The sequence below is a fragment of the Pseudophryne corroboree genome, chromosome 7 (assembly GCF_028390025.1).
Source record: "Pseudophryne corroboree isolate aPseCor3 chromosome 7, aPseCor3.hap2, whole genome shotgun sequence".
NCBI classification, from domain to species: Eukaryota; Metazoa; Chordata; class Amphibia; order Anura; family Myobatrachidae; genus Pseudophryne; species Pseudophryne corroboree.
Window position 1 is genome coordinate 128,060,932 of NC_086450.1, and position 27,402 is coordinate 128,088,333.

General features: G+C 44.3%; 1 protein-coding gene across 2 annotated transcripts in view; it reads left to right on the forward strand.

Moving 5' to 3' along the window:
- The window catches only part of KCNH7 (potassium voltage-gated channel subfamily H member 7), a 930,127-nt gene extending 903,384 nt beyond the window's left edge, over positions 1 to 26,743 (forward strand). For both annotated transcript variants that reach the window (XM_063933624.1, XM_063933625.1), the window contains 2 exons: positions 17,631 to 17,823; positions 24,941 to 26,743. In XM_063933624.1, coding sequence (XP_063789694.1) covers positions 17,631 to 17,823; positions 24,941 to 25,207 — 460 coding nt within the window. In that variant the 3' untranslated portion in view covers positions 25,208 to 26,743. The remainder of the gene's footprint in view (positions 1 to 17,630; positions 17,824 to 24,940) is intronic.
- Positions 26,744 to 27,402: the final 659 nt, after the last annotated feature.

Here is a 27,402-nt window from a genome sequence, read left to right on the forward strand (position 1 = left end):
GGTCGCTAATCTTACTCACACAGCTACCTCATTGCGCCTCTTTTTTTCTTTGCGTCATGTGCTGTTTGGGGAGGGTTTTTTGGAAGGGACATCCTGCGTGACACTGCAGTGCCACTCCTAGATGGGCCCGGTGTTTGTGTCGGCCACTAGGGTCGCTAATCTTACTCACACAGCTACCTCATTGCGCCTCTTTTTTTCTTTGCGTCATGTGCTGTTTGGGGAGGGTTTTTTGGAAGGGACATCCTGCGTGACACTGCAGTGCCACTCCTAGATGGGCCCGGTGTTTGTGTCGGCCACTAGGGTCGCTAATCTTACTCACACAGCTACCTCATTGCGCCTCTTTTTTTCTTTGCGTCATGTGCTGTTTGGGGAGGGTTTTTTGGAAGGGCCATCCTGCGTGACACTGCAGTGCCACTCCTAGATGGGCCCGGTGTTTGTGTCGGCCACTAGGGTCGCTAATCTTACTCACACAGCTACCTCATTGCGCCTCTTTTTTTCTTTGCGTCATGTGCTGTTTGGGGAGGGTTTTTTGGAAGGGACATCCTGCGTGACACTGCAGTGCCACTCCTAGATGGGCCCGGTGTTTGTGTCGGCCACTAGGGTCGCTAATCTTACTCACACAGCTACCTCATTGCGCCTCTTTTTTTCTTTGCGTCATGTGCTGTTTGGGGAGGGTTTTTTGGAAGGGACATCCTGCGTGACACTGCAGTGCCACTCCTAGATGGGCCCGGTGTTTGTGTCGGCCACTAGGGTCGCTTATCTTACTCACACAGCGACCTCGGTGCAAATTTTAGGACTAAAAATAATATTGTGAGGTGTGAGGTATTCAGAATAGACTGAAAATGAGTGTAAATTATGGTTTTTGAGGTTAATAATACTTTGGGATCAAAATGACCCCCAAATTCTATGATTTAAGCTGTTTTTTAGTGTTTTTTGAAAAAAACACCCGAATCCAAAACACACCCGAATCCGACAAAAAAAATTCGGTGAGGTTTTGCCAAAACGCGGTCGAACCCAAAACACGGCCGCGGAACCGAACCCAAAACCAAAACACAAAACCCGAAAAATTTCAGGCGCTCATCTCTAATTTCCAGTCTATTCTGAACACCTCACACCTCACAATATTATTTTTAGTCCTAAAATTTGCACAGAGGTCACTGGATGACTAAGCTAAGCGACTCAAGTGGCCGACACAAACACCTGGCCCATCTAGGAGTGGCACTGCAGTGTCAGACAGGATGGCACTTCAAAAAATAGTCCCCAAACAGCACATGATGCAAAGAAAAAAAGAGGTGCACCAAGGTCGCTGTGTGACTAAGCTAAGCGACCCAAGTGGCCGACACAAACACCTGGCCCATCTAGGAGTGGCACTGCAATGTCAGACAGCATGGCAGATTTAAAAAGATAGTCCCCAAAACAGCACATGATGCAAAGAAAAAAAGAGATGCAATGAGGTAGCTGTGTGACTAAGCTAAGCGACCCAAATGGCCGACACAAACACCTGGCCCATCTAGGAGTGGCACTGCAGTGTCAGACAGGATGGCACTTCAAAAAATAGTCCCCAAACAGCACATGATGCAAAGAAAAAAAGAGGTGCACCAAGGTCGCTGGATGGCTAAGCTAAGCGACCCAAGTGGCCGACACAAACACCTGGCCCATCTAGGAGTGGCACTGCAGTGTCAGACAGGATGGCACTTCAAAAAATAGTCCCCAAACAGCACATGATGCAAAGAAAAAAGAGGTGCCCCAAGGTCGCTGGATGGCTAAGCTAAGCAACCCAAGTGGCCGACACAAACACCTGGCCCATCTAGGAGTGGCACTGCAGTGTCAGACAGGATGGCACTTCAAAAAATAGTCCCCAAACAGCACATGATGCAAAGAAAAAAAGAGGTGCACCAAGGTCGCTGGATGGCTAAGCTAAGCAACCCAAGTGGCCAACACAAACACCTGGCCCATCTAGGAGTGGCACTGCAGTGTCAGACAGGATGGCACTTAAAAAAATAGTCAGCACTTAAAAAAAGTGGTCAGCAAAATTCTGCACTGTCCTACTATATACTGCGCACAACTACAATGCAGCACAGATATGGATGGATAGTATACTTGACGACACAGAGGAAGAGCAATGGACTACTGTACCGTACTGCTATATATATACTGGTGGTCAGCAAAATTCTGCACTGTCCTCCTACAATATACTACAATGCAGCACAGATATGGATGGATAGTATACTTGATGACACAGAGGTAGAGCAATGGACTACTGTACCGTACTGCTATATATATACTGGTGGTCAGCAAATTTTGCACTGTCCTCCTACTATATACTGTGCACAACTACAATGCAGCACAGGTATGGATGGATAGTATACTTGACGACACAGAGGTACAGCAATGGACTACTGTACCGTACTGCTATATATATACTGGTGGTCAGCAAAATTCTGCACTGTCCTCCTACTATATACTGCGCACAACTGCAATGCAGCACAGATATGGATGGATAGTATACTTGACGACACAGAGGTAGAGCAATGGACTACTGTACCGTACTGCTATATATATACTGGTGGTCAGCAAAATTCTGCACTGTCCTCCTACTATATACTACAATGCAGCACAGATATGGATGGATAGTATACTTGACGACACAGAGGTAGAGCAATGGACTACTGTACCGTACTGCTATATATATACTGGTGGACAGCAAAATTCTGCACTGTCCTCCTACTATATACTGCGCACAACTACAATGCAGCACAGATATGGATGGATAGTATACTTGACGACACAGAGGTAGAGCAATGGACTACTGTACCGTAGTGCTATATATATACTGGTGGTCAGCAAAATTCTGCACTGTCCTCCTACTATATACTGCGCACAACTACAATGCAACACAGGTATGGATGGATAGTATACTTGACGACACAGAGGTAGAGCAATGGATTACTGTACTGTACTGCTATATATATACTGGTGGTCAGCAAAATTCTGCACTGTCCTACTACTATATACTGCGCACAACTACAATGCAGCACAGATATGGATGGATAGTATACTTGACGACACAGAGGTAGAGCAATGGACTACTGTACCGTACTGCTATATATATATACTGGTGGTCAGCAAAATTCTGCACTGTCCTCCTACTATATACTGCGCACAACTACAATGCAGCACAGATATGGATGGATAGTATACTTGACAACACAGAGGTAGAGCAATGGACTACTGTACCGTACTGCTATATTTATACTGGTGGTCAGCAAAATTCTGCACTGTCCTCCTACTATATTCTGCGCACAACTACAATGCAGCACAGATATGGATGGATAGTATACTTGACGATACAGAGGTAGAGCAATGGACTACTGTCCCGTACTGCTATATATATACTGGTGGTTAGCAAAATTCTGCACTGTCCTCCTACTGTATACTACAATGAAGCACAGATATGGATGGATAGTTTACTTGACGACACAGAGGTAGAGCAATGGACTACTGTACCGTACTGCTATATATATACTGGTGGTCAGCAAAATTCTGCACTGCCTCTTACTATATACTGTGCACAACTACAATGCAGCACAGATATGGATGGATAGTATACTTGACGACACAGAGGTAGAGCAATGGACTACTGTACCGTATTGCTATATATATATATATACTGGTGGTCAGCAAAATTCTGCACTGTCCTCCTACTATATACTACAATGCAGCACAGATATGGATGGATAGTATACTTGACGACACAGAGGTAGAGCAATGGACTACTGTACCGTACTGCTATATATATACTGGTGGTCAGCAAAATTCTGCACTGTCCTCCTACTATAAACTGCGCACAACTACAATGCAGCACAGATATGGATGGATAGTATACTTGACAACACAGAGGTAGAGCAATGGACTACTGTACCGTACTGCTATATATATACTGGTGGTCAGCAAAATTCTGCACTGTCCTCCTACTATATACTGCGCACAACTACAATGCACCACAGATATGGATGGATAGTATACTTGACGACACAGAGGTAGAGCAATGGACTACTGTACCGTACTGCTATATATATACTGGTGGTCAGCAAAATTCTGCCCTGTCCTCCTACTATATACTACAATGCAGCACAGATATGGATGGATAGTATACTTGACGACACAGAGGTAGAGCAATGGACTACTGTACCGTACTGCTATATATATACTGGTGGTCAGCAAAATTCTGCACTGTCCTCCTACTATATACTGTGCACAACTACAATGCAGCACAGATATGAATGGATAGTATACTTGACGACACAGAGGTAGAGCAATGGACTACTGTACCGTACTGCTATATATATACTGGTGGTCAGTAAAATTCTGCACTGTCCTCCTACTATATACTGCGCACAACTAAAATGCAGCACAGGGGGGGCGTGGCTTGCTGCCTGACTGACTGGACGTATCCCAGGGGAGCTCGTATTGCTACTGGCACAATAACCCCCTTAATGGCGGCCCACCCGGGATTTCTATTCACCTAGTGCTCTACTAACCCTTCCCTGAGCCTTGCCACTCGAAGAGGGAGAGCTGTGGAGCCGGGGAGCAGGTTTTTCCTGCTCTTGCAGGTTGCGGCCTTCCCCCTGCATTAAAGCTGGGACCTAGATTTGGATGTCCTCCGGCTGGACATCTGAAGCCTCCGGGAACCGTGCGGGCGCGAACGGCCCCTGCTTTCATCACTTACCCCTCCTGCAAGCCGCCGCCGGGAGACGCGAAGCAGCGGCTGTGTCCCTGGAGCCGGGCACCGAGGCCCGAGTGAAGCCGCGGAGGCACCCGCGAGTATCCGGCGCCGGCGGACATCTTACTAGAGGCAGTGGAGGGTGCGCGGACGCCACGCTGGTACAAGTGGCTCGTAATTCCTATAAGCCCCCTGCTGTGGATGCTTTGGTGTGGCCTGGAGGTTAAGCAACGTCCCCCAGGAGAGGGGTCCCCTGGGCTGACATCCCCTAATACAAGAGCTCAGTGACGGCGGCCATCTTGGAGGTGGCAAAGACGATCTGGCTGCATAGAGCTGCTGCTGCTTATTGCACCTCCTGTGTTACACCAGGGTAAGGAACACCAGCCTTTGTACACTAGCTATCCTCCAGCTAACACACTCCTCAGTGCCTCCCTGGATGTTTGTGAGCCCCTACACTGCAGACCCTGGCTGCTGGCTGGTCCAAGCTGGGCGTTTTGAAGTGTGGAGCTGGGGAAGGCTCATAGCACCCGTGCCCCCACTTTGTTCTCTCGTGCATATAATCTGACCTTCCGAGATAACGCCATTTTGCGATCATCCCTAACAACTACGGTACCTATGGTGCAACTCCACCGTGAGGATATGTCCTTCTAACATAATGTCTACCTCACCGTCGCTTCCTGCCTGAGTAACCATTTGCTAAGGTCATCCTCCATTCACCTGTATGATCTACTAATCCCCCTTGGGGCTTCTCGACATGCCTCCAAAGAAGACGATGGGGTCTAAATCTGCTCCGCAAGTGAATTTCTTTGGGCCCTCCTCCTCCGGTGCCAAGCCCGCTCATCCCTTCCCTCATCAACTCCGGCTCAACCGGCTCAAACAACTTCATCAACACTATACAACCCGGCTAACGCAGCACCAGTTGATATGGATTCCCTGGATGGTCCGGTCACGCTACATTCTATCCATTCCCTGTTAGCCTCTCTCAAGTCTGATATTTCGGCCGAGCTTAAATTTAACATCCAATCTCTTTGCTCTGACATTTCTGAAATTGGTAACAGGATGGACTATATTGAGCATAAGATGGAGGAGCTGGTCGCATCACACAATGATCTAATCACCGCACACGACTCTCTCCTAGAGGAAGTCTCCTACATCCGCGAGGAAACTACGGATTTAGAGGACCGCTCCCGTAGGAACAACATCAAAATAAGAGGCATCCCTGATGTTGTTTCTAATGCTGACCTGTATGGCTACGCCACTGATCTTTTTCACAAATAATTACCAGATGCTCCGCTACCTGATCTTCTGATCGACAGGATTCATAGACTTCCAAAGTCAAGACAAGCACCTGCTCAGGCCCCTGGTGATACCCTTCTTAGGGTCCACTTCTTTCATATTAAAGAGAAGATCTTGCGTGCAGCAATGCCCTCTTCATCTACGGCGTCTTGCCTGGATTCTCTTCAACTTTTCCCGGACCTGTCCCCAGCGACTCTGGCCAAAAGACGTTCGTTTTCCGCTATTACGTCAGCCTTACGGAAAGCTACGGTCCAATCTAAGTGGGGATTCCCTACTAAGCTGATAGTACTACGTTATGGTACTACCACTATCATCAACACCCCTGAGGATGGGCCTAAAATCCTGAAAAAATGGGACATCCTTCTTGATATACAACCCAATCCCTCCGCTACATCACCGAACTGAATTGCCCAAGAATGGACATTGGTTCCTGGCTGAAACTTGCCTTGTGCTATTCATAAGACAGCTATTATTTAGCTTTTTTTCTTTACAGGTTTATCTGTGTTTACATGATTATTGCCCTATAGGCTTTGTTATTTGCCTGATGTTCCAATGTTCACGTTACTCTTAGGCTGAGATAGAATTGTTCTTGTTTCTTGTTTTAATTGTATAGCAAATGTCCATTTCTTCTCATTTTGGGATGACCTTACTTATCCTTTTTATTTTTGTGGTTGATTATTACCTGCTAAGTATGCTCTGGTTTGGAGGTGATGGTGGGTATTTTTGGACAACACGCCACCCACCCGTATTTGCCCGTCACGATACCCGTGTGACGGTATCTCTAGCTCCTCTATGGATGCTATTTCTGTTTTTTTCCCTGTTTTATTTTTTGTTATGTTTCCTCTTCTTATGTCCTCTTCTTTACTGATGCTGACTTTGCTTCTTTTTTCTTGGAGAGCTATGTCGATATGTATTGTATTTTGACAAGATTACTACTGATGCTTTTCGCTGTGCTGTGTATCACTCTGTCATACCCTCCCCCATGGCCACTTTTTTAAGTCTTAATGTCAATGGGCTCAACTCACCCCACAAGAGACGTTTGGCTCTGAAATATTTTGCTGATCAAAAGGCGGATGTAGTGGCTATACAGGAATCCCACTTTCCGTTGCACTCTCCCCCACAGTTCTCCAATACCAATTACCCAGTTCACTATGTCTCTTGTGGACCTTTTAAAAGAAACGGAGTCGCTATTCTATTCCATAAATCGTGTTCTTTTCAATTGGAGGGTAAGTGGGTAGATGGCAATGGCAGATATCTGATTCTAGTGGGGAAGTTGCGAACTAGGTATGTCACTTTGGTTTCCCAGTATGCCCCTAATTCCAATCAACCCCGGTTCCTAAAATCCTTTTTTCAAAAGTTATATAATGTTAGGAAAGGTGCAACTTTTCTGATGGGTGACTTTAATTTGGCTCCTGACCCTCATTTAGATAAATCCTCGAAACTTGATAAACAATCTGCCAACGCGGCCAAATCTCTTGCCTCCTCCTTTTCACACTTACTGACTGAATTTGATTTATATGACACTTGGAGAGTCAGGAACATTGGTGCCAGAGACTACACATTTTATTCGTCAGTGCACAGATCCTATTCTAGGATTGATTTGCTCCTGACGGATAAATGGACATTGCAATCGATCCCTACCGTTAAAATATTGCTGATTTCGTGGTCAGACCATGCACCTTTAATTTGGTCCTGGTCATACAAACCGTCTACCTCCCCTCCTCGCCCTTGGAGGTTGCGGGATTACATTTTGAAGGATGAGGATGGAGTCTCTATATTACGAGAGGCCTTGTCTTCTTATCTGGACACCAATAGTCCTGCTGATACTTCTATTTCCAATCATTGGTGTGCCCTGAAGGCAGTCCTGAGAGGTGCAGCTATCCATGCTTCGGCCCATATAGCGCGTCGTGACCGGGAAGTCCAATTGGCCTATGAATTGGAGGTGACGACTTTAGAAGCTAAACATAAACAGTCCCCTACAGACGATCTCATTCTCACGTCCCTGACTGAAGCGAAGAGGAAACTGAATAGTCTGTACCTTTCCCACGTCCAAAGAGCGGTCTCCAACTTAAACCAAAAATATTACACATTAGGCAATAGGGCTGGTAAACTATTGGCGCAGAAACTTAGAGGGAAAAATCTTATCAATAGAATTAAAAATTTGACTAACCCGGATGGATCACTGTTCCTGAACCCTAAAGATATTGCAAACCAATTTGCTTCATACTATAGGAAACTATGTAACCTTAAACATGACCCCCTCACCCCTCAACCTTCCTTACAACTTATACGGTCTTTCCTGGATTCCATTAATTTACCTTCCATTTCCCCCGATGATGCCTCCACACTTTGCACACCCTGGACTGAAAACGAAATCCATGCCTCTCTGAAAGCCCTCAAAAAGGACAAAGCCCCCGGCCCAGATGGGTTTATTAATCTCTTTTATATTACCTTCCAAGATTCACTTTCCCCTCTTCTTCCTAATTTGTACAATGATGCCTCCTCTAACCCTTTCCCTGGAGAAATATTGGAGGCACAGGTGATCACGATTCTCAAGCCTGGCAAGAACGCATCTCTCTGCGCAAATTATAGACCCATAGCACTTTTAAACACAGATATTAAGCTGTATGCCAAACTGCTTGCAAATAGACTGAATCCGTTGATCCCCACTCTGATACATCAAGATCAGGTGGGTTTCACTATCGGTCGCCAAGCCCCTGATAATACTAGGAGAGTATTCTCTCTTCTAGAAGCTCACTCCACACTTCGGGAGCCCCTACTACTGCTCTCTCTTGACGCGGAGAAAGTTTTCGACAGGATTCATTGGCTATACATGTCCGAAGTTCTTGCCAGATTTGGGTTCTTTGGACAATTCTTGCAAAATGCTCTACGTCAATACACACAACCCTCAGCGTGCGTTTTTAGTAATGGGTTTCTATCCGATCTTTTCCCTATCACCAACAGCACTCGCCAGGGATGCCCACTGTAGCCACTAATTTTTATCCTAGCAATAGAACCTTTGGCAGAGAAAATTAGGTCTTCTACCCTTGTTAGTGGAGTTTTATATAGGTCCTACACAACATAAGACTTGCCTGTTTGCAGATGACGTCCTGTTGTTTGTAACTGAACCTGAGTCCTCTCTCCCAGCTATTCACGATATTCTTCAGGCTTACTCTGAAGTCTCCTACTACAAACTGAACACGACTAAAACAGAGGCGCTAGCCTTCGATATCGATTTAATCCCACTTCAATCCCTACAATCTACGTATACTTATGCCTGGCAAGACTCTTCCCTTCAATATCTTGGGATCAGGATCCCCTCCAGATCTCATTCCGCGGTTGATTGTAACTACCTCCCTCTCTTAGACCAGTTCAAAGCCCTCACTAAACAGTGGACGAATTATGAAATTTCTTGGTTAGGACGACTTTCCTCGATTAAAATAATGCTCCTCCCTAAAATTCTTTATCTGTTCAGAGCCATACCTTACTTAGTCCCGCTTGCTCTACTTAACAAATTTTACTCTGTTATGTCTACTTTTATTTGGAAGGGTAAAAAACCCAGGATAGCTAGAACTCGCTTGTTTAAATCCAAAGGTAGCGTCGGTCTTGCTTTCCCTAATCTTGAACTTTACCAGCATGCGTGTCTCCTTGATCAGTTGAAGGACTGGCTTCAGGCAGATTCTGTAAAACCCTGGGTAGATATTGAAAGACATATGTGCTCTGACTTCCCTCTCCCAGACTTAATTTGAGTCAAACCTTCACATAGACCCCCTTCTGCTAAAATTATGAGGAGCGTAACTAATTCTCTTAAAGTCTGGGACAGATTGGTCACTAATTTGGGTGACTGCCCTCTGCCCTCCTCACATTTATCCCTTTTAGCGATTTCTAAATTGCTTCCAGATCTCTCTTTGCGGAACTGGCGGGAGCTTGGCATTCGACTGATCAAGGACTTATACGATAATTCGGGGCTTAAAACTTTCCAACAGTTACAATCCCAACATTCGATACCGTCAAAGGACTTTTATAAATATCTACGCATTCGACATTGGATAATGACGACCATACCTGATCCTCTCTCCTCCCCTTCTCCCCCTCCGTATATCTTGGCTAAGTTTTCCTCCATAAACCACAAAGGCGGTATATCTCAGTGGTATGTTACTCTCCTTTCTCCGCACAATGATGTGAAACTCCATATTCAAGTACGTTGGGAGGCAGAATTTAATATCCCTCTGGCAGATCATGAATGGAACAAAATTTTCATGAATATTTGTAAAATGTCTCGGTGCATTAATCACACTGAAATGATGTTTAAGTTAATCCATGGCCTTTATCACACACCAGATAAACTCCATAGGATCTGGCCTGATTCCTCTAAATACTGTTGGAGGCAGTGTGGGTTGGATGGTACCTTAATACATATATTCTGGACATGCCTGATTATTAGGCCGCTTTGGACGGATGTTTTTGGACTGATTGAAAAGGTTACAAAGGTGCACCTCCCTCCTCGTCCTGAGATTGTTTTTTTGCATTATTTCCCTCCCTCTGTACCCTCTGAACACTCTTATGTTATAGGACATATTCTCATAGCCACTAGGGCCGCCATTGCTCAATATTGGAAAAGAACAGACCCACCGCATTTGTCCAAAATTATAGCGTCAGTCCAGCGCAATTTCGAAATGGAAACTATGAGTGTTAAATATTCCTTAGCTACTCAATCCACTCTGCTCAAATGGTTGCCTTGGTCTGATTATTATTCCTCCTTTATTGTTCCCTGAAATGCCTTGTCTTGTATTGTGTGTCTGTTTTACTTTTCCGTTTCTATGAACCCTTGAAACGCTGAGGTTGAACCCTTTTGGCATAGCCCGGGTAGTGCTGAATGTCAAAGTATAGATCATATACATGAGCCTTTTTTGTTTTTCTAGGTATCTGCCCACTGTTTAGTTCAGGTTATATATATGCGTAAGTTCTCCATATTCCCCCTGGAACACTGATTGTCAGCATCTCCCCTATTTTATGTTTCTCTCTTCCTCTATCTTCTCTCTTCCTCCTTTCCCCTATCCTTCTTTTGTTTCTGATTTTTATGCTTTCTAGTATTGTTACCTTGTTACCCTGTATCACAGTTTACAGACGTACTACTACTATGATATTGGCTTTGTTTGTCTTTAAACTGTTGTGTATGCTCTGTATTGAAAACCTTCTCTAATCAAATTTCTTCAGATAAAATGCAGCACAGGTATGGATGGATAGTATACTTGACGACACAGAGGTAGAGCAATGGACTACTGTACCATACTGCTATATATATACTGGTGGTCAGCAAAATTCTGCACTGTCCTCCTACTATATACTGCGCACAACTACAATGCAGCACAGGTATGGATGGATAGTATACTTGACGACACAGAGGTAGAGCAATGGACTACTGTACCGTACTGCTATATATATACTTGTGGACAGTAAAATTCTGCACTGTCCTCCTACTATATACTGCGCACAACTAAAATGCAGCACAGGTATGGATGGATAGTATACTTGACGACACAGAGGTAGAGCAATGGACTACTGTACCGTACTGCTATATATATACTGGTGGTCAGCAAAATTCTGCACTGTCTTCCTACTATATACTACAATGCAGCACAGATATGGAGCGTTTTTCAGGCAGAGAACGTAGATATTTGCAGCACACTGAGCACAGATATTTGCAGCACACTGAACACAGAAACTGAGAGAACGCAGCCACGTCCTCTCTCTATCATCTCCAATGCACGAGTGAAAAAGGCGGCGACGCGCGGCTCCTTATATAGAATACGAATCTCGCGAGAATCCGACAGCGGGATGATGACGTTCGGGCGCGCTCGGGTTAACCGAGCAAGGCGGGAAGATCCGAGGCTGCCTCGGAACCGTGTAAAATGGGTGAAGTTCGGGGGGGTTCGGATCTCAACGAACCGAACCCGCTCATCTCTAGTAGTAATTAAATAAAACAAACATGGGGTATATTTACTAATGTTCAATTTAGAATTTTTGGGTGATTTTGCATTTTGATACACATTTTGATTCTACATTTGGAGATTTACTAAAGGCAAAATCAAATTTAAAACCCACACAAAATCATATATCGGCAAAACATCGGTACTATCACATAGATGAACATAGGATCCCCTCAGTTACTAACATTCAAGTTGAAGTTTGAACACAAAATCAAACTACAAATTCCCAAAATAAAATACAAATAATAGTGAGGCGATTTTAGCTTCTATACAACATTCTAATCCCTAAACATGCATTAAGCTGCCTATAAAAGTAGAGATGACGGAATCTATGCCGATGTTTTTGCAATTAAGTGCATGCACCAAAGTCTAATAGCGCTTGCAGCATTTACCTGTATGCAGAGTGATGGACAGTCATGCACCATTTGTGGGCGTTGATGGAGGAGTGGTGTCAAAAATGCAGGCGGTCATTTGTGGGACGTATGGTTGGGTGTGCCTGAGAATCCGTACTCAAGCAGCGTGCCTCTGGCGTCTCTGTTCAGGATTCCATGCTGCATGGTCGTTCACTTAATTGAGCTGCTGATTATCTAACTATCTGCATGTGTGCTGGGAATGTGTGCGCAGTTGCTGTGCCTGTGTGATTGCTCTGCTGGGCGTCTTTGTACATTTCAGGGCTGCTGTTTTTTAAAATAATTTCACACATCCTCATTGTGCACAATCGCAGCTGCAATCGCCATAGCGTCCATCAATGAATCAGGCCAGATAGTAATAGCAGGCCTTGCCAACCTGTGGCTTTCCAGCTGTTGTGGAACTACATGTCCCAGCATGCCCTGCCACAGTTTTAGCATTCCCTAATAACAAAACTGTGGCAGGGCATGCTGGGATTTGTAGTTTCACAACAGTTGGAGAGCCACAATTTGGCAAGGCCTGCTGTTAATGACGTGATTTTAGATGTTTTTATCAATTTTAAAAGAATTCAAGAAACATTTGAGGATTTGCGCACACCGCTAATAAATTGGACCCAGACGTGGTTTACTGCGGCTGTAGGAATTATGGGTCTCATTTAGAGATGGATGCAGTGCAGCTCCTGCATCTTTGGATTCCCCGTCCCCAATAGGTGACAGGCTGGGGCTTAGGGGGCACTGTGTGCGATGATGCAGGACTCGTTCTGCACATGCATAGAACAGATCCTGTGCAGGTGCCGCACCATCGGAGATGTATGCAAACCAGAATTATAGAAACCACAGCATCTACTTGCTAGTGACATATTTGGACCAATAGGAATAAATAAGGAAGTTATTTTCGATTTTGTATTCAATTTTGCATTAAATTTAATAGGTGATTTGTATAAAGGATATCCTAAACCGAACTCAAAATCGCTAGTCAAAATCGAACAACATCGGCCAGGATGTAATGAAGCCTGAGATCAGCAGCCATGCGGGATGCCGGCCGAAACTCTGACTTTTTTTAAAGAGGCAATCATTTACAAGGAGAACGTTCTGCTGCTGCAGCATCCTCCAGCATGACCGGTTTGGCAGTGGGTCAGTAATGGTGTGGGGTGGCATTTCTTTGGGGGGCCGCACAGCCCTCCATGTGTTCGCCAGAGGTAGCCTGACTGCCATTAGGTACCGAGATGAGATCCTCAGACCCCTTGTGAGACCATATGCTGGTGCGGTTGGCCCTGGGTTCCTCCTAATGCAAGACAATGCTAGACCTCATGTGGCTGGAGTGTGTCAGCAGTTCCTGCTAGACAAAGGCATTGATGCTATGGACTGGCCCGCCCGTTCCCCAGACCTGAATCCAATTGAGCACATCTGGGACATCATGTCTCGCTCCATCCACCAACGCCACGTTGCACCACAGACTGTCCAGAAGTTGGCGGATGCTTTAGTCCAGGTCTGGGAGGAGATCCCTCCGCCACCTTATCAGGAGCATGCCCAGGCGTTGTAGGGAGGTCATACAGGCACGTGGAGGCCACACACACTACTGAGCCTCATTTTGACTTGTTTTAAGGACATTACATCAAAGTTGGATCAGCCTGTAGTGTGTTTTTCCAGTTTCATTTTGAGTGTGACTCCAAATCCAGACCTCCATGGATTAATAAATTTGATTTCCATTGATAATTTTGGTGTGATTTTGTTGTCAGCACATTCAACTATGTAAAGAACAAAGTATTTAATAAGAATATTTCATTCATTCAGATCTAGGATGTGTTATTTTTGTGTTCCCTTTATTTTTTTGAGCAGTGTGTATATATATATATATATATATATATGTATATCAAATAATGCTAGTGCATGTATGATAATATACCAGATTAAAAACAGCAATCACTATAGAAAATACACCATAGTCCTGTGCAGTATAAGGTAACATATGTATAATGCAGGGGTGGGGAACCTCCGGCCCGCGGGCCGTATAAGGCCCGCAAAGCCGTTTGGTCCGGCCCACCAGCTTGTGTCAGTGAGACACGCTGCCACTCAGTCCGGCGGCAGCGTGTCTCAGCTGTCAGAACAGGGAGGAGAGCGCGGCTGTCGGGTGGGAGCGGCGGCGTGTATGACTTGAAACCAGCCGCCGGTTCATGAGCCAATCAGAGCTTGCGGACCGGCAGCCAATCAGAAGCCGTGGCTGCCGGTCCGCGAGCTCTGATTGGCTCTCGAACCGGCGGCTGGTTTCAAGTCCTACATGCCGCCGCCGCCCAACATAGCCGCGCTCTCCTCCGTGTCCCGCCGAAAGCAGCACGGTAAGCAGCACGGAGGGGAGGGGGGGGGGGCAGGGCATCGGTATACCTGGCACTGTGGGGGGCATCTGTATACCTGGCACTGTGGGGACATCTGTATACCTGGCACTGTGAGGGGCATTTGTATACCTGGCACTGTGGGGGCATCTGTATACCTGGCACTGTGGGGGCATCTGTATACCTGGCACTGTGAGGGGCATTTGTATACCTGGCACTGTGGGGACATCTGTATACCTGGCACTGTGAGGGGCATTTGTATACCTGGCACTGTGGGGGCATCTGTATACCTGGCACTGTGAGGGGCATTTGTATACCTGGCACTGTGGGGACATCTGTATACCTGGCACTGTGGGGACATTTGTATACCTGGCACTGTGAGGGGCATTTGTATACCTGGCACTGTGGAGGCATCTGTATACCTGGCACTGTGGGGGCAATTGTGGATCTGGCACCGCACTATTGGGGGCATATGTGTATCACATCCCATTTTAACTGGCCACACCCATTTTTTTGGCACGCACACACACAGTACCTCTAAGGGGCAGACCTACTGGGGGGCAGGGTAATTTTTTAAGTTGAGAATTTTTGTATGGCCCCCGAAGGATTTTATAAATATCCAAATGGCCCTCGGTATAAAAAAGGTTCCCCACCCCTGGTATAATGTGTAGTTCAAGTGCACAGTCTGGAACCTGATTCCTAGAGGAGGTGAGGCCCACTGGGGGTTTCTCCGGAACACCTGTGAGCCAATCCAACCCTGACCCCATAGACTTATTTTTTTCCAAAGGGATTGTCAGGTTAGGCTGTCATCACTCCTGCTTGCAGGAGTAAGGATGGTCCTGATAATAGGTAAACAATGAATGTCATAGCCCTAGTAATGAAGTATTCTTTGTGCACACTGATATTTATATTTTAAATACTAATCTTTATGTATACAGTATATGCCAGAGGTAAAAGGTTTGAATATGATCATATTTTTGCTGATCACACCAGGGCTATGCACACAGAATAGATCTCAGGATGTGTAAGATACATTGTATAATATGCTCCATCAATGTAGTAGGGCAGTAGGGGGTGAAGAGGTGCAAACGTTGCTTTTAAACTATCCATTTCATATACTGATTGCAATGTAATGGAAGTGCTGGGCTCCCTAAGGTTCCCTGCTAGAACATTAATCTGCAATGTCTTCATACAGTATCAATATAACCCGTTCACAATATAATAAGGTAACCAGTGCACTACTGTGTCTCATAGTAAAAATTTGTAGGGGGCCAGTGATACCTGGGCCCTCTACTAAGGGGGGGCATTTTTGAGGATGCTCATTCTGGCACATTCACCCACTAGTTGAAAGAGGACTAGATTCTGCTCTTTTCATTGGAACTCTGTGGGGGTGTGATGGAGATCAATCACAAGTCACCGTCAGTAGATTAAAGGTTCATACACACGGTGAGATATTGACTATCTCCGATTTTGACTTTGCGATTTCCCCTGAACTCCCTGGAGCCCTGACCCACCGATATTGACTATCTTTACTTGAGATTTTGACTAAGTGCCAGTTTTGACTATACTATGTAGTAGATTGTACACAATATAGGCCCTCATTCCGAGTCGTTCGCTCGGTAATTTTCATCGCATCGCAGTGAAATTCCGCTTAGTACGCATGCGCAATATTCGCACTGCGACTGCGCCAAGTAATTTAACAATGAAGATAGTATTTTTACTCACGGCTTTTTCTTCGCTCCGGCGATCGTAGTGTGATTGACAGGAAATGGGTGTTACTGGGCGGAAACACAGCGTTTTATGGGCGTGTGGATAAAAACGCTACCGTTTCCGGAAAAAACGCAGGAGTGGCCGGAGAAACGGGGGAGTGTCTGGGCGAACGCTGGGTGTGTTTGTGACGTCAAACCAGGAACGACAAGCACTGAACTGATCGCAGATGCCGAGTAAGTCTGAAGCTACTCAGAAACTGCTAAGTAGTTTGTAATCGCAATATTGCGAATACATCGGTCGCAATTTTAAGAAGCTAAGATTCACTCCCAGTAGGCGGCGGCTTAGCGTGTGTAACTCTGCTAAAATCGCCTTGCGAGCGATCAACTCGGAATGAGGGCCATAGTCAAGATTGACTTACCTGCACAGTCTATCTTTTCTTGCTATACCTACCCCACGAGAGCGTGCATCGGTATCGCAAGCTGTGTACACACGGTGCGATTTGCACTAACTTTCCTTATGATTTTGACTATATAGTCAAAATCAGAACATTACGTAGCACCGTGTGTATGCACCTTAAGATCTTTAATTGGTTCTCCGCTCACATCCACCAATCACTGTGGATTTTGGCCAATGCTGTGAGATGAACGGATCTAGGGTGGGGCCATCTAGGTAGTAATGCAGCATTAAGAATTTTGAGCATCTATACACATTGTAACCACCTACTGCAATGTATAAATTAAAATAGCCACTACTATGCTTGTATTTTCTCTTACAACTCTATAGTTAAGAAATATTGAAAGTTAAGTTAATGTTTTTGTATTATTTAAATTATTAATGATGTAACGACTTCATGGGGAATTGACATACTGCATTGGATTAGGGTTTAAGTATATATGATGGCTATTGTGTACAATTGATCAGCACTCTCACATTTAAAGTGACTAGTAGACCTCTATAGGTGATTTATTCCCTAAATATTTATGGTAACTACCTATTGGTCAGTCTACTAACTGTTCACAATTTCCAGTGTTAATTAACAGGGCGCAAAGATAAAAAATAATTTCTGCCTTAACTTTCCTGTACCTGAAATAACCTTTCCAGCAAACTATCTGAGCAGAAAGCTGCAGTAGATTTTCTGTATCTGCATTAATTCATAGTTAAATTTTAATTACAGGTTAGAATCGCAAATGACTGCTGATATCCAGGCTATTCTCCAGCTCCTGCAGAGACAGTCATCACTTGTTCCGCCAGCTTACAGCATGGTAACAGCCAGTTCAGAATATCAGAGGCCAGCTGTCAGACAAGTACAGAGTGTACACCCCAGGTCATCCATCAAAACAGACAGGAGCTTCTCTCCATCATCCCAGGCAAGTGTGTGGCACAGACATTCTGCAAACACCTGTAAACTGGCTAGAAGAATACTTTCTGTGTAGACAATGAGAACATTGACATAAATAATGAGCGTGCTTAGATATAGTACAGTATAACAACAGCTGTCCCATTGATTACACATCTGCAGCAGATCATACAGATGTAGCCATGCTCATCTAACTGCAAAGCGGCACGTTGCATCACGGCATACTGCATGGCGTGCCAGGGTGCGACTATTCGCAGGTGGCGATTGCTTCATTAATTCCTTTAGGTATTAATGGAGCCGGCTAAATTCCTTTAGGTACTAATGGAGCGATTGCCGGCTGCAAATAGCTGCAGCCTGGCACGCCATGCAGCAAGCTGTGTTGCAGCATGCTGCATTGCAGCAAAGATGAGCATGGTTACATCTGTACTTTAAAGTTGCCCCATAGGCAAAACAAACTGCTTGCAGCAGGGGCAGAACCAGGTTGGGCTCTGCAGCAAAATAATGGGGACTCTAGCTTCCTGGGCCACTGAGCATACATCGCTCATAAGAAGCTCCACTCTCCCCTTTAATAATGGAGAGGGATGCAGAGGTGTTGAAGATGGGTGTAGCGGCGAAGCAGGCCACACCCAGTGCAGGTCCCCCACTGGCTTACAAGTGCAATTATAGAGTTGCAGGTGTAGTTATAAGTTCCTTAACTACTACAGCTGGTGTAGTTAATGTGGGGCTGCAAACTGTTTGCATTTAATGTTAAAAATTACTGTATTGCTTGTTGCAACACTGACATTGAGCACTAAAAATCATTAATGATGAAAGTACACATATTTGTGTTCTATAATGTACATTTCTGTAAACAAATGGTTAGGGTGGTTTATGGTCATGGTGGCTGTCTTCTAGAGATCTTAAAAACCTAATTAGGCCCCGTTGTGGCAAAGTGCTGTGATTTGCGGGTCCGTGCAGGGTTAAAATTATGCGCATCACACCATTATAGCATTTCCCACAAACCCATGATCTCCAGTATTACCTCCTTATCCTACCCACTTCACTAGTAAGGAGATCTACCTACTCTTCCGGGTATACAGGGGACTACCTGAAAATCGCAATTCTCCCGCAGCTTCCAGGAGAGTAAGCAAATATGGAGCCTAGCACCGTAATAGAATCTTAAGGTTAAGTCTGTGGCTTCCATTGGACTTTCTCCAACCGCAGATGTACTTTGCAAGTTGCACTTTTTATTTCTCATTATGGAGTGCCTGTGATATTTATTTGGTAACTTTTCTGGTTAGGATGCATTAATGGATATTTCACCATTTATTAATAAGCTGCCACATGGTAGCACTGGGCTCACCTATACTAGGCCCACTAATTATATTAGGGTGGCTTGTAAAGGTAAATGTCACTTCTTCATTTTGCAAAGTTGCTCTAATGAATGTTGCTTGCAATATAAATACAGGTAGTCAGCAAGGACAGAACATAGCATTGCTGGTCCCCATTTCAAAATTTAGGTCCTAATTCAAGGTTGATTGCAAAATAACATTTTCCCCTAATGGGCAAAACCATGAGCAGTGCAGGTGGGGCAGATATAACATGTGCAGAGAGGATCTTTGTGGCCTCCTTTAAAGCCATGCAGCTTTTTGTTCTTCCCTGACGGTTTATGTAGGCCGTCGCCGTCACATTTTCCGACTGAGCTCTGACATGTTGAGCCCTTACTAGGTCCTCCTCCAGAAAAAGAGCATTGTAAAGGGCTCTTAGTTCCAGAACATTTATTGGAAGACTGCTCTCCTGCAGTGACCATCTTCCATGAAACTGATGGTTTTCCAATATTGCTCCCCATCCTCTGAGACTGGCATCTGTTGTCAGAATTTTCCAATCCCATATTCCAAAACTCTTCCCCGCCGCTAGATTCCTGTGGACCGACCACCAAACTAGCGAGGTTCTGGCCTGGGTCGACAAGCGAATCCTTCGTTGGAGAAGTGCATGACTGCCCCCTGAGCAATCAGATTCAGTTGAAAAGGTCTGGAATGAAGCCTGCCGTATTGGATCACTTTAAAGGATGCTACCATCTTTCCCAGAAACTTTACACAAAGATGTAGAGAGAGAGTCTGGTTCCGCAGAACCTGACGAACCATTTCCTTGATGTCTCAAATCTTGTCTTCCGGGAGAAACACCTTCAGTTGTATCATATCTAAAATGAGGCCCAGTAATTGAATCCTCTGCCTCGGTTGTAGGTTGGATTTTTTTAAATTAACGTTCCAGCAATGTCGGATCAGAAACTGATGGGTGATCTGAGTATCCCAGATCAACTGGTCTTGAGAGGGAGCCTTGATCAGAAGGTCATCCAGATATGGGATTATCGTTACACCTAACAATCTCAATTTCGCGACCATGACTGCCATTACCTTTGTGAAGATTCTCAGGGCCGAAGATAGGCCGACTAGTAGGGCTCTGAACTGGTAGTGATTCTTGCCCACTGCAAACCATAAATAGGCTTGGTGGGGGGCCCAAATCGGTACATGAAGGTACGCATCCTTTATGTCCATGGACACCATGAACTCTTCTTGTTCCAGTCCCGCAATAACCAACTGAATTGACTCCATCTTAAACCTGTAAACCCTCACGAATTTATTAAAAACTTTTAAATTGAGGATTGGCCTGACGGACCCATCCCGTTTTGGCACTACAAAAAGATTTTAATAAAATCCCATTCCCCTTTGAGAAGTCGGGACAGGCATAACTACTTCCGTCTGAAGTAATCTTTGAATCGCCGTATCTAAGGCCCTCGCTTTCTGAGGACACCGAGGAAGGCCTGTTGTAAAGAATTGACTGTAAGGGCGGTTTAGAAAATCTATCTTGTATCCCTGTAAAATAATGTTGTTGATCCAGACCTCTGGTGTAGTTTCGGCCCACGTGTCCCGAAACCTTTCCAACCGTGCGCCCACCATAGGAGACCCCAGGTGAGCTGGGAGACCGCCATGCCGCGGTCTTGTCCGTTGGTTTAGGGTCTTGTTTCTGGCTATGGACTGGGAATGGCCTCTACCACTGTTTCCACGAGGTTGACCTCCAAAACCTCTTCCTCTAGCTCGATTGAGATCTAAAGGAAATGAACACCGGACCAGAATAATTCCTTCTGACCGGTGGCGTGGTTCTAGGATAAGTAGTAGGCAGAAAAGTAGATTTCCCCGCTGTTGCCTGTGAAATCCACTTGTCTAATTCCGGACCGAATAAAGTCTCCCTTACAGAGGGGATCGCCTCCACTGCCTTTTTGGAATCAGAATTTACTTGCCAATCCCTGAGCCACAAAATCCTTTTGGCCGAAATGATTGAAGCAGAAATGCATGATGCTATTCTGCTAGCATCCTTTGTAGCTTGGCAAATGTATGTAGCAGACTCCCAGATATGCTCCGCTAACCGAACTATTTCCTCCTGGCTGTTATCTTCCTCTACGGCCTGGACAGTATTACCGGCCCATGCTACAATAGCCTTGGTCACCCAAGCACTAATAATGGTAGGTCTATGCGATGCACCAGCAGCCACAAAAATAGATTTCAGTGCTGTGTCTAACTTACGGTCTGACTCATCCTTTAGCATAGTCACGTTTGGTTTCGTCAAGATTGTCTTTTTTGACAGCCTAACCAGGGAGGCGTCCACAATCGGAGGAACCTCCCACTTGGACATGACACCCTTGGGTAACGGGTAATTGGTCGAGAATCTTCTGAGGGCTGCCATCCATGATTTGCTCTGACTCTACCTCCTTCTCGTCCTCTATAAGACCCTCCTCCTCCTTCGACCGCAGGAGAGGGAGTGGTCTCTTTACCAATTTACGCACCTTATTTTCTGCTTGTGCAAGCGGTGCAATTCTAATCAGAAATTCTGCCATAGTTTTGGAAAACCCTGCTGCCCATTCTAAATGTTGCTTGCGGGATTCCGCTATTTCTTTATAAATATCAGCCAGGGCACTTTTCCCATGACCCAGATGGACCACTGCTCCCAGGCTGAGCGTCCATTTCCAAACATGCGTTGCACACCCCAGAGCTGCCAACATTTGTGCTCTTCTTACCACATTTTGAACATACATAACAGGTCTTTGTGGTCTTGGTTGGTGCTTTTGACATGTTGAAACACACACACAGACCACTCAGCAGTGCTTTCACCCTATTAGAATAGGAAGAGAAAGACCGTATGGATATAGAGAGCAAAGGTAACTTGGAGTCACACAGCTGGAATTATATTTATCTATATAAAAAAGTTAAACCAGCCGTTTGCAACCCTCACACCACCAACTGGCAATACAGCTTGAGTTGACCGGGTTGGTAAATCAGTTGTTTCCCTCTTTCTCCGCAGGACCTTTCAGTAGAGTCCCTTGGAAAATAAAAAAACATATAGTTTTAGCCATTATATTCAGACGACTATGCCGTGATAAAAAACGTAGTCGCTTATCACGACTAAACCGCCCCTGCGGAGCTATTGCAGTCCCTCTGCGGCCGGAAACTGACAGCCCTCACAGCCTTCTGCGCCGCCTGGTGTCCACTCTCTTCACGGCGACCCCAGCGGCTCCCAGCTACTCAGCGGCTAGATCTCTCTAGCGCGTCTACACTCTATACGGGGATATGCTGCAGGGAGGGACGGTCGCTCTGCCCACTGCCTAACCACTGCTCCCCCCTCAGTGTAAGTACTCACTGCACTCTCTGTGCTTTGGGTCTCCTGAGAGAGATGCAGATCCCTTCAAACGGGATCTTTGTCTCTCCTACAGCTTAGAGCATTCTCCCCCCTTTCAGATAGGTTGGCTCAGCCCCAGTCTCTTAAATATAAAGTAATTATTTTAGTGGAGCAGGAGCTCCTTTTCTGTACTGCACCTCCAGCACATTTTTTCTGAGGGATGGGGGGCGAGAAGGGGGAGGAGCCGGCTGTGCATACATTTTTTAATTTAGATTGTGCCACCTCCGGTTTGCATACTTCACACCCGCAGCTGACAGAAGAGTTCCAGTGTCCCCTAGTGGATGAAAGAGAAATTCAAAAACATAATTGCAAAATGTAATCTTATCTCTGCTCTGCTTAGACATGCTGTAACTCAGTGTTACACACAGTAGAGGCAGCCATATTGGGGAGCTGAAGTCAAATTCAGCCTGCCAATTCACTAGTGGATGGACAGATTGCATTATCATAAATCATAAATATAGGTTAAACCCACAAAATGTTTCCCTAGAGTACAGTTGTGCTCATAAGTTTACATACCCTAGCAGAATTTGTGATTTTCTGGCCATTTGTCAGAGAATATGAATGATAACTCACAAACGTTTCTTTCACTCATGGTTAGTGGTTGGGTGAAGCCATTTATTGTCAAACAACTGTGTTTACTCTTTTTAAATCATAATAACAACAGAAACTACCCAAATGACCCTGATCAAAAGTTTACATACCCCAGTTCTTAATGCCGTGTATTGCCCCCTTTTAACATCAATGACAGCTTGAAGTCTTTTGTGGTAGTTGTGGATGAGGCTCTTTATTTTCTCAGATGGTAAAGCTGCCCATTCTTCTTGGCAAAAAGCCTCCAGTTTCTTTAAATTCTTGGGCTGTCTTGCATGAACTGCACGTTTGAGATCTCCCCAGAGTGGCTCAATGATATTGAGGTCAGGAGACTGACATGGCCACTCCAGAACCTTCACTTTATTCTGTTGTAGCCAATGACAGGTCGACTTGGCCTTGTGTTTTGGATCATTGTCATGTTGGAAAGTCCAAGTACATCCCATGCGCAGCTTCCGGGCTGATGAGTGCAAATTTTCCTCCAGTATTTTCTGATAACATGCTGCATTCATCTTGCCATCAATTTTGACCAAGTTTCCAGTGCCTTTGTAGCTCACACATCCCCAAAACATCAGCGATCCACCTCCATGTTTCACAGTAGGAATGGTGTACCTTTCATCATAGGCCTTGTTGACTCCTCTCCAAATGTAACGTTTATGGTTGTGGCCAAAAAGTTCAATTTTGGTCTCATCACTCCAAATTACTTTGTTCCAGAAGTTTTGAGGCTTGTCTCTGTGCTGTTTGGAGTATTGTAAGCGGGATGCTTTGTGGCATTTGCGTAGTAATGGCTTTCTTCTGGCGACTCGACCATGCAGCCCATTTTTCTTCAAATGCCTCCTTATTGTGCATCTTGAAACAACCACACCACTTTTTTTCAGAGAGTCCTGTATTTCAGCTGAAGTTATTTGTGGATTTTTCTTTGCATCCCAAACAATTTTCCTGGCAGTTGTGGCTGAAATTTTTTTTGGTCTACCTGACCGTGATTTGGTTTCCACAGAATCCCTAATTTTCCACTTCTTAATTAGAGTTTGAACACTGCTGATTGGCATTCTCAATTGCTTGGATACCTTTTTATATCCCTTTCCTGTTTTATACAGTTCAATTACCTTTTCCCGCAGATCCTTTGACAATTCTTTTGCTTTCCCCATGACATGACAATCCAGACATGTCAGTGCAGCACTGGATGAAAGATGCAAGGGTCTTTAAGGAGTCCAGAAACTCACTGACCTTTTATACACACACACTGATTACAAGCAAACAGATCACAGGTGAGGATGGTTACCTTTAGTAGCCATTCAAACCCGTTTGTGTCAACTTGTGTGCATGTTATCATGCCAAAATCTCCAGGGTATGTAAACTTTTGATCAGGGTCATTTGGGTAGTTTCTGTTGTCATTATGATTTAAAAAGAGTAAACACAGTTGTTTGACAATAAATGGCTTCACCCAACCACTAACCATGAGTGAAAGAAAAGTTTGTGAGTTATCATTCATATTCTCTGACAAATGGCCAGAAAATCACAAATTCTGCTAGGGTATGTAAACTTATGAGCACAACTGTATATTACATTTTTTATTATTTAATAATGAGGTAATTAATATTTGGAGATAAATAATTACTACCTACATCTACCTGAGGTTTAGGAACCCCTAAGAAAACTCATGCAAAATGTTCAATAACCCTGTCCCACAGACACATATCTTTGTTGGCACTTTGTAGACCACACTTTTGCGTCTATTTGAAGGTGCAGTTAATGGTAATCATTACTCACTATAGATTTGGGTTAGTGTGAATATTATGTATTTCTTTATTTCTTTTTGTCTGACCCCCCAGAGCCCTGAATTTGTAGACTTTGAAATGTCCACACCAAAATCCAAAGAATCTCTCTCTAGTGGAATCCATCTAAAGACAACGTCCGAGGACAACCTGACTTCACTACCGAATCATGAGCATGGATCTCCGCTAGAGTTACCGTCGAGGCATTGTACATCATATCTCAACCCAATGAGACACACATCTTTGCCAGATTCTTCTGTACACAACAAAGGGAACATGTCCCTGCACAGGCACGAATCTGACCCTGGTCTTCCTGGAAAGTAATCCAAAAGAGTTCATTTTATAAGTACCTTCAGAATAAATTGTAAGTGCTTTTAATGGCTGTTTTCCTCTCTGTATTTAAAATCCTCTTTACTTGACTCAGGGGCAAAAAAGATTATCTAATATGCAATAGTACTGTATATTTTGATACATTTGAAGCTTACTAAAGGTACATTTGAAAAGTCATGATGTAATATCATGTAAAGACTTTATGCTTAAAAAATATAAAACTGCCAGCATCAAAAGGCACCTTATATTTTTTTATTTTTATTTTTTAACACTGCATGTTACGAAGTTAGGTTTTATCGCATGAAGAATGATATTAAATTATTTCTCGGAGATATAATGTTATTGTCTGAATACTGTAATCGGAATTACTCTGTCTAAGGGATATGCAGACTGTTTGCCTCTTCCACTTTGAATAAAATTAAGGAAAACGCACATTCTCAGTTGTGACAACAGCAAACAGAAGAATAAATTCCTTCCCTTTCCAATGTCGGTTCATTTAAACAGCAATTAATTTGTTGTTTGCCCAGTTATGGTGCCTTCCGGCATGCTCCCCCGGCAAACTGTAGAAGCTGGCAATGCATGGTGGAAGAAGAAGCAGGGCCAATGATATACAGTAGGTGCATGTTGTCTGAGAATAGTTCAAGCTTGGATTAGGCAACATGTGGCTTTCTAACAGCTGCGGAATTACAAGTAGTGACATAAGCCTGTATTTCTTATTTAGTTAAAGAACCACAGGTTCGTTCCCCATCTCTGGCCTAGACAAACTTTACTCTCTAGAATGGAACCGCACTGCATTTAATTCTGTTGTGTAACATCTCGTCAATTAGTAAAGATAAAATATGTAGTTATAAACTCTTCTAATTACAGATTAAGGGGCCTATTTGAGATATAGCCCAAGGAAACAGGTGTTTTCAGTGGGTACCTGCAAATTTTACGTATTCCCTGGATGTATCTACAGGGGACCACAGCTGATATCGGAAATATCTGCTGCGATCCTGTTTTCAACAACAAAAGTAACCCCCATTGAAACCTATGGGGGCTGCTTTCTTGTTGAATTTACCACGATAGTTATAATAGCCTATATTCTGTATTAAGTACCTGGAAGTGATACTTACCACGGCACTCACCGCTCACACATGGTGGTCAGTCAGCAGACTGTACGTGTGCAATAGCATGGCAGCCCCTGCAAAATAAAGTAGGTCACTTTACAGGGATGGGCTCTTATTGAAGCCCCTGTTCCTGGATATAATGAATGATACATCCAGGTGGTACTTAGTTTCTTATAGCGTCAAAAACCTGATAATATATACATGGGTCCCTAAAGGATGAAAATGGTTAAAACATATATTGTATTATGATCTCTAAAATATAGATGCAAAAGTTTAAGCACAGAAATGATTACAATTAATACAATCATGTAGTAGCAATGTAGTTGTGTTTGTAAACATGCACCCATGAAACACAAAATGGAATTGCTACTGCAGACATTGATCCCAAGGTCTCCAGTTGAGTTACGGATGAAGGCTTTAATAAAGGTATATGTTTCTATGTTTGTGGAAGCCTGTGATTTGCCTTTTGAGCAGTACAGGGTTTTATTAAAAATTCATTGTCACTCTTTTTTTATTTGATGATGTAACAAGGGACTTGTAAGCTTGAACAGCGAAAGACCACAGAAACATTATTCTAATGGAAAAGGTGTGAAGCCATCTGCTTATGGCCTGGACACAAGTATTGCTTTGGCTATACATCCACCCATGCAACAAAAGACAATTGTACCAGCTAACAGCACACAAGTATCTTGTTACAGAGAAGGTAGAACTTAATAAATGTTGGTTCAATAACCATTAGGCATGCACATCATCGCCTGTATTCCACTCCCCCATATACTGTATGCATGCAGCAGCTAAGTTCGGCTGGAGACATCATGGTAGAAAACAGGACCCCAACAATACCAATTTTCCTGCGGACCTCTATGGTGTATAAGGGAAAATGCACAATGTTGGTCTTGAAGTACCACCGTTCTGATGGAATTTTGCAGCCATTGCCGTTAATTGAGTTGAGGGGTGCTCTTTTTGTGATGATTCTCAACAGTACTGAGTAGCGCCACCTTTTTTTCTGGAAACAACAGTTCTCCTGCAGTCATTGTCAGTATATTTTAAGGCTCCTTCCTGGAACTTGTATGACAACAC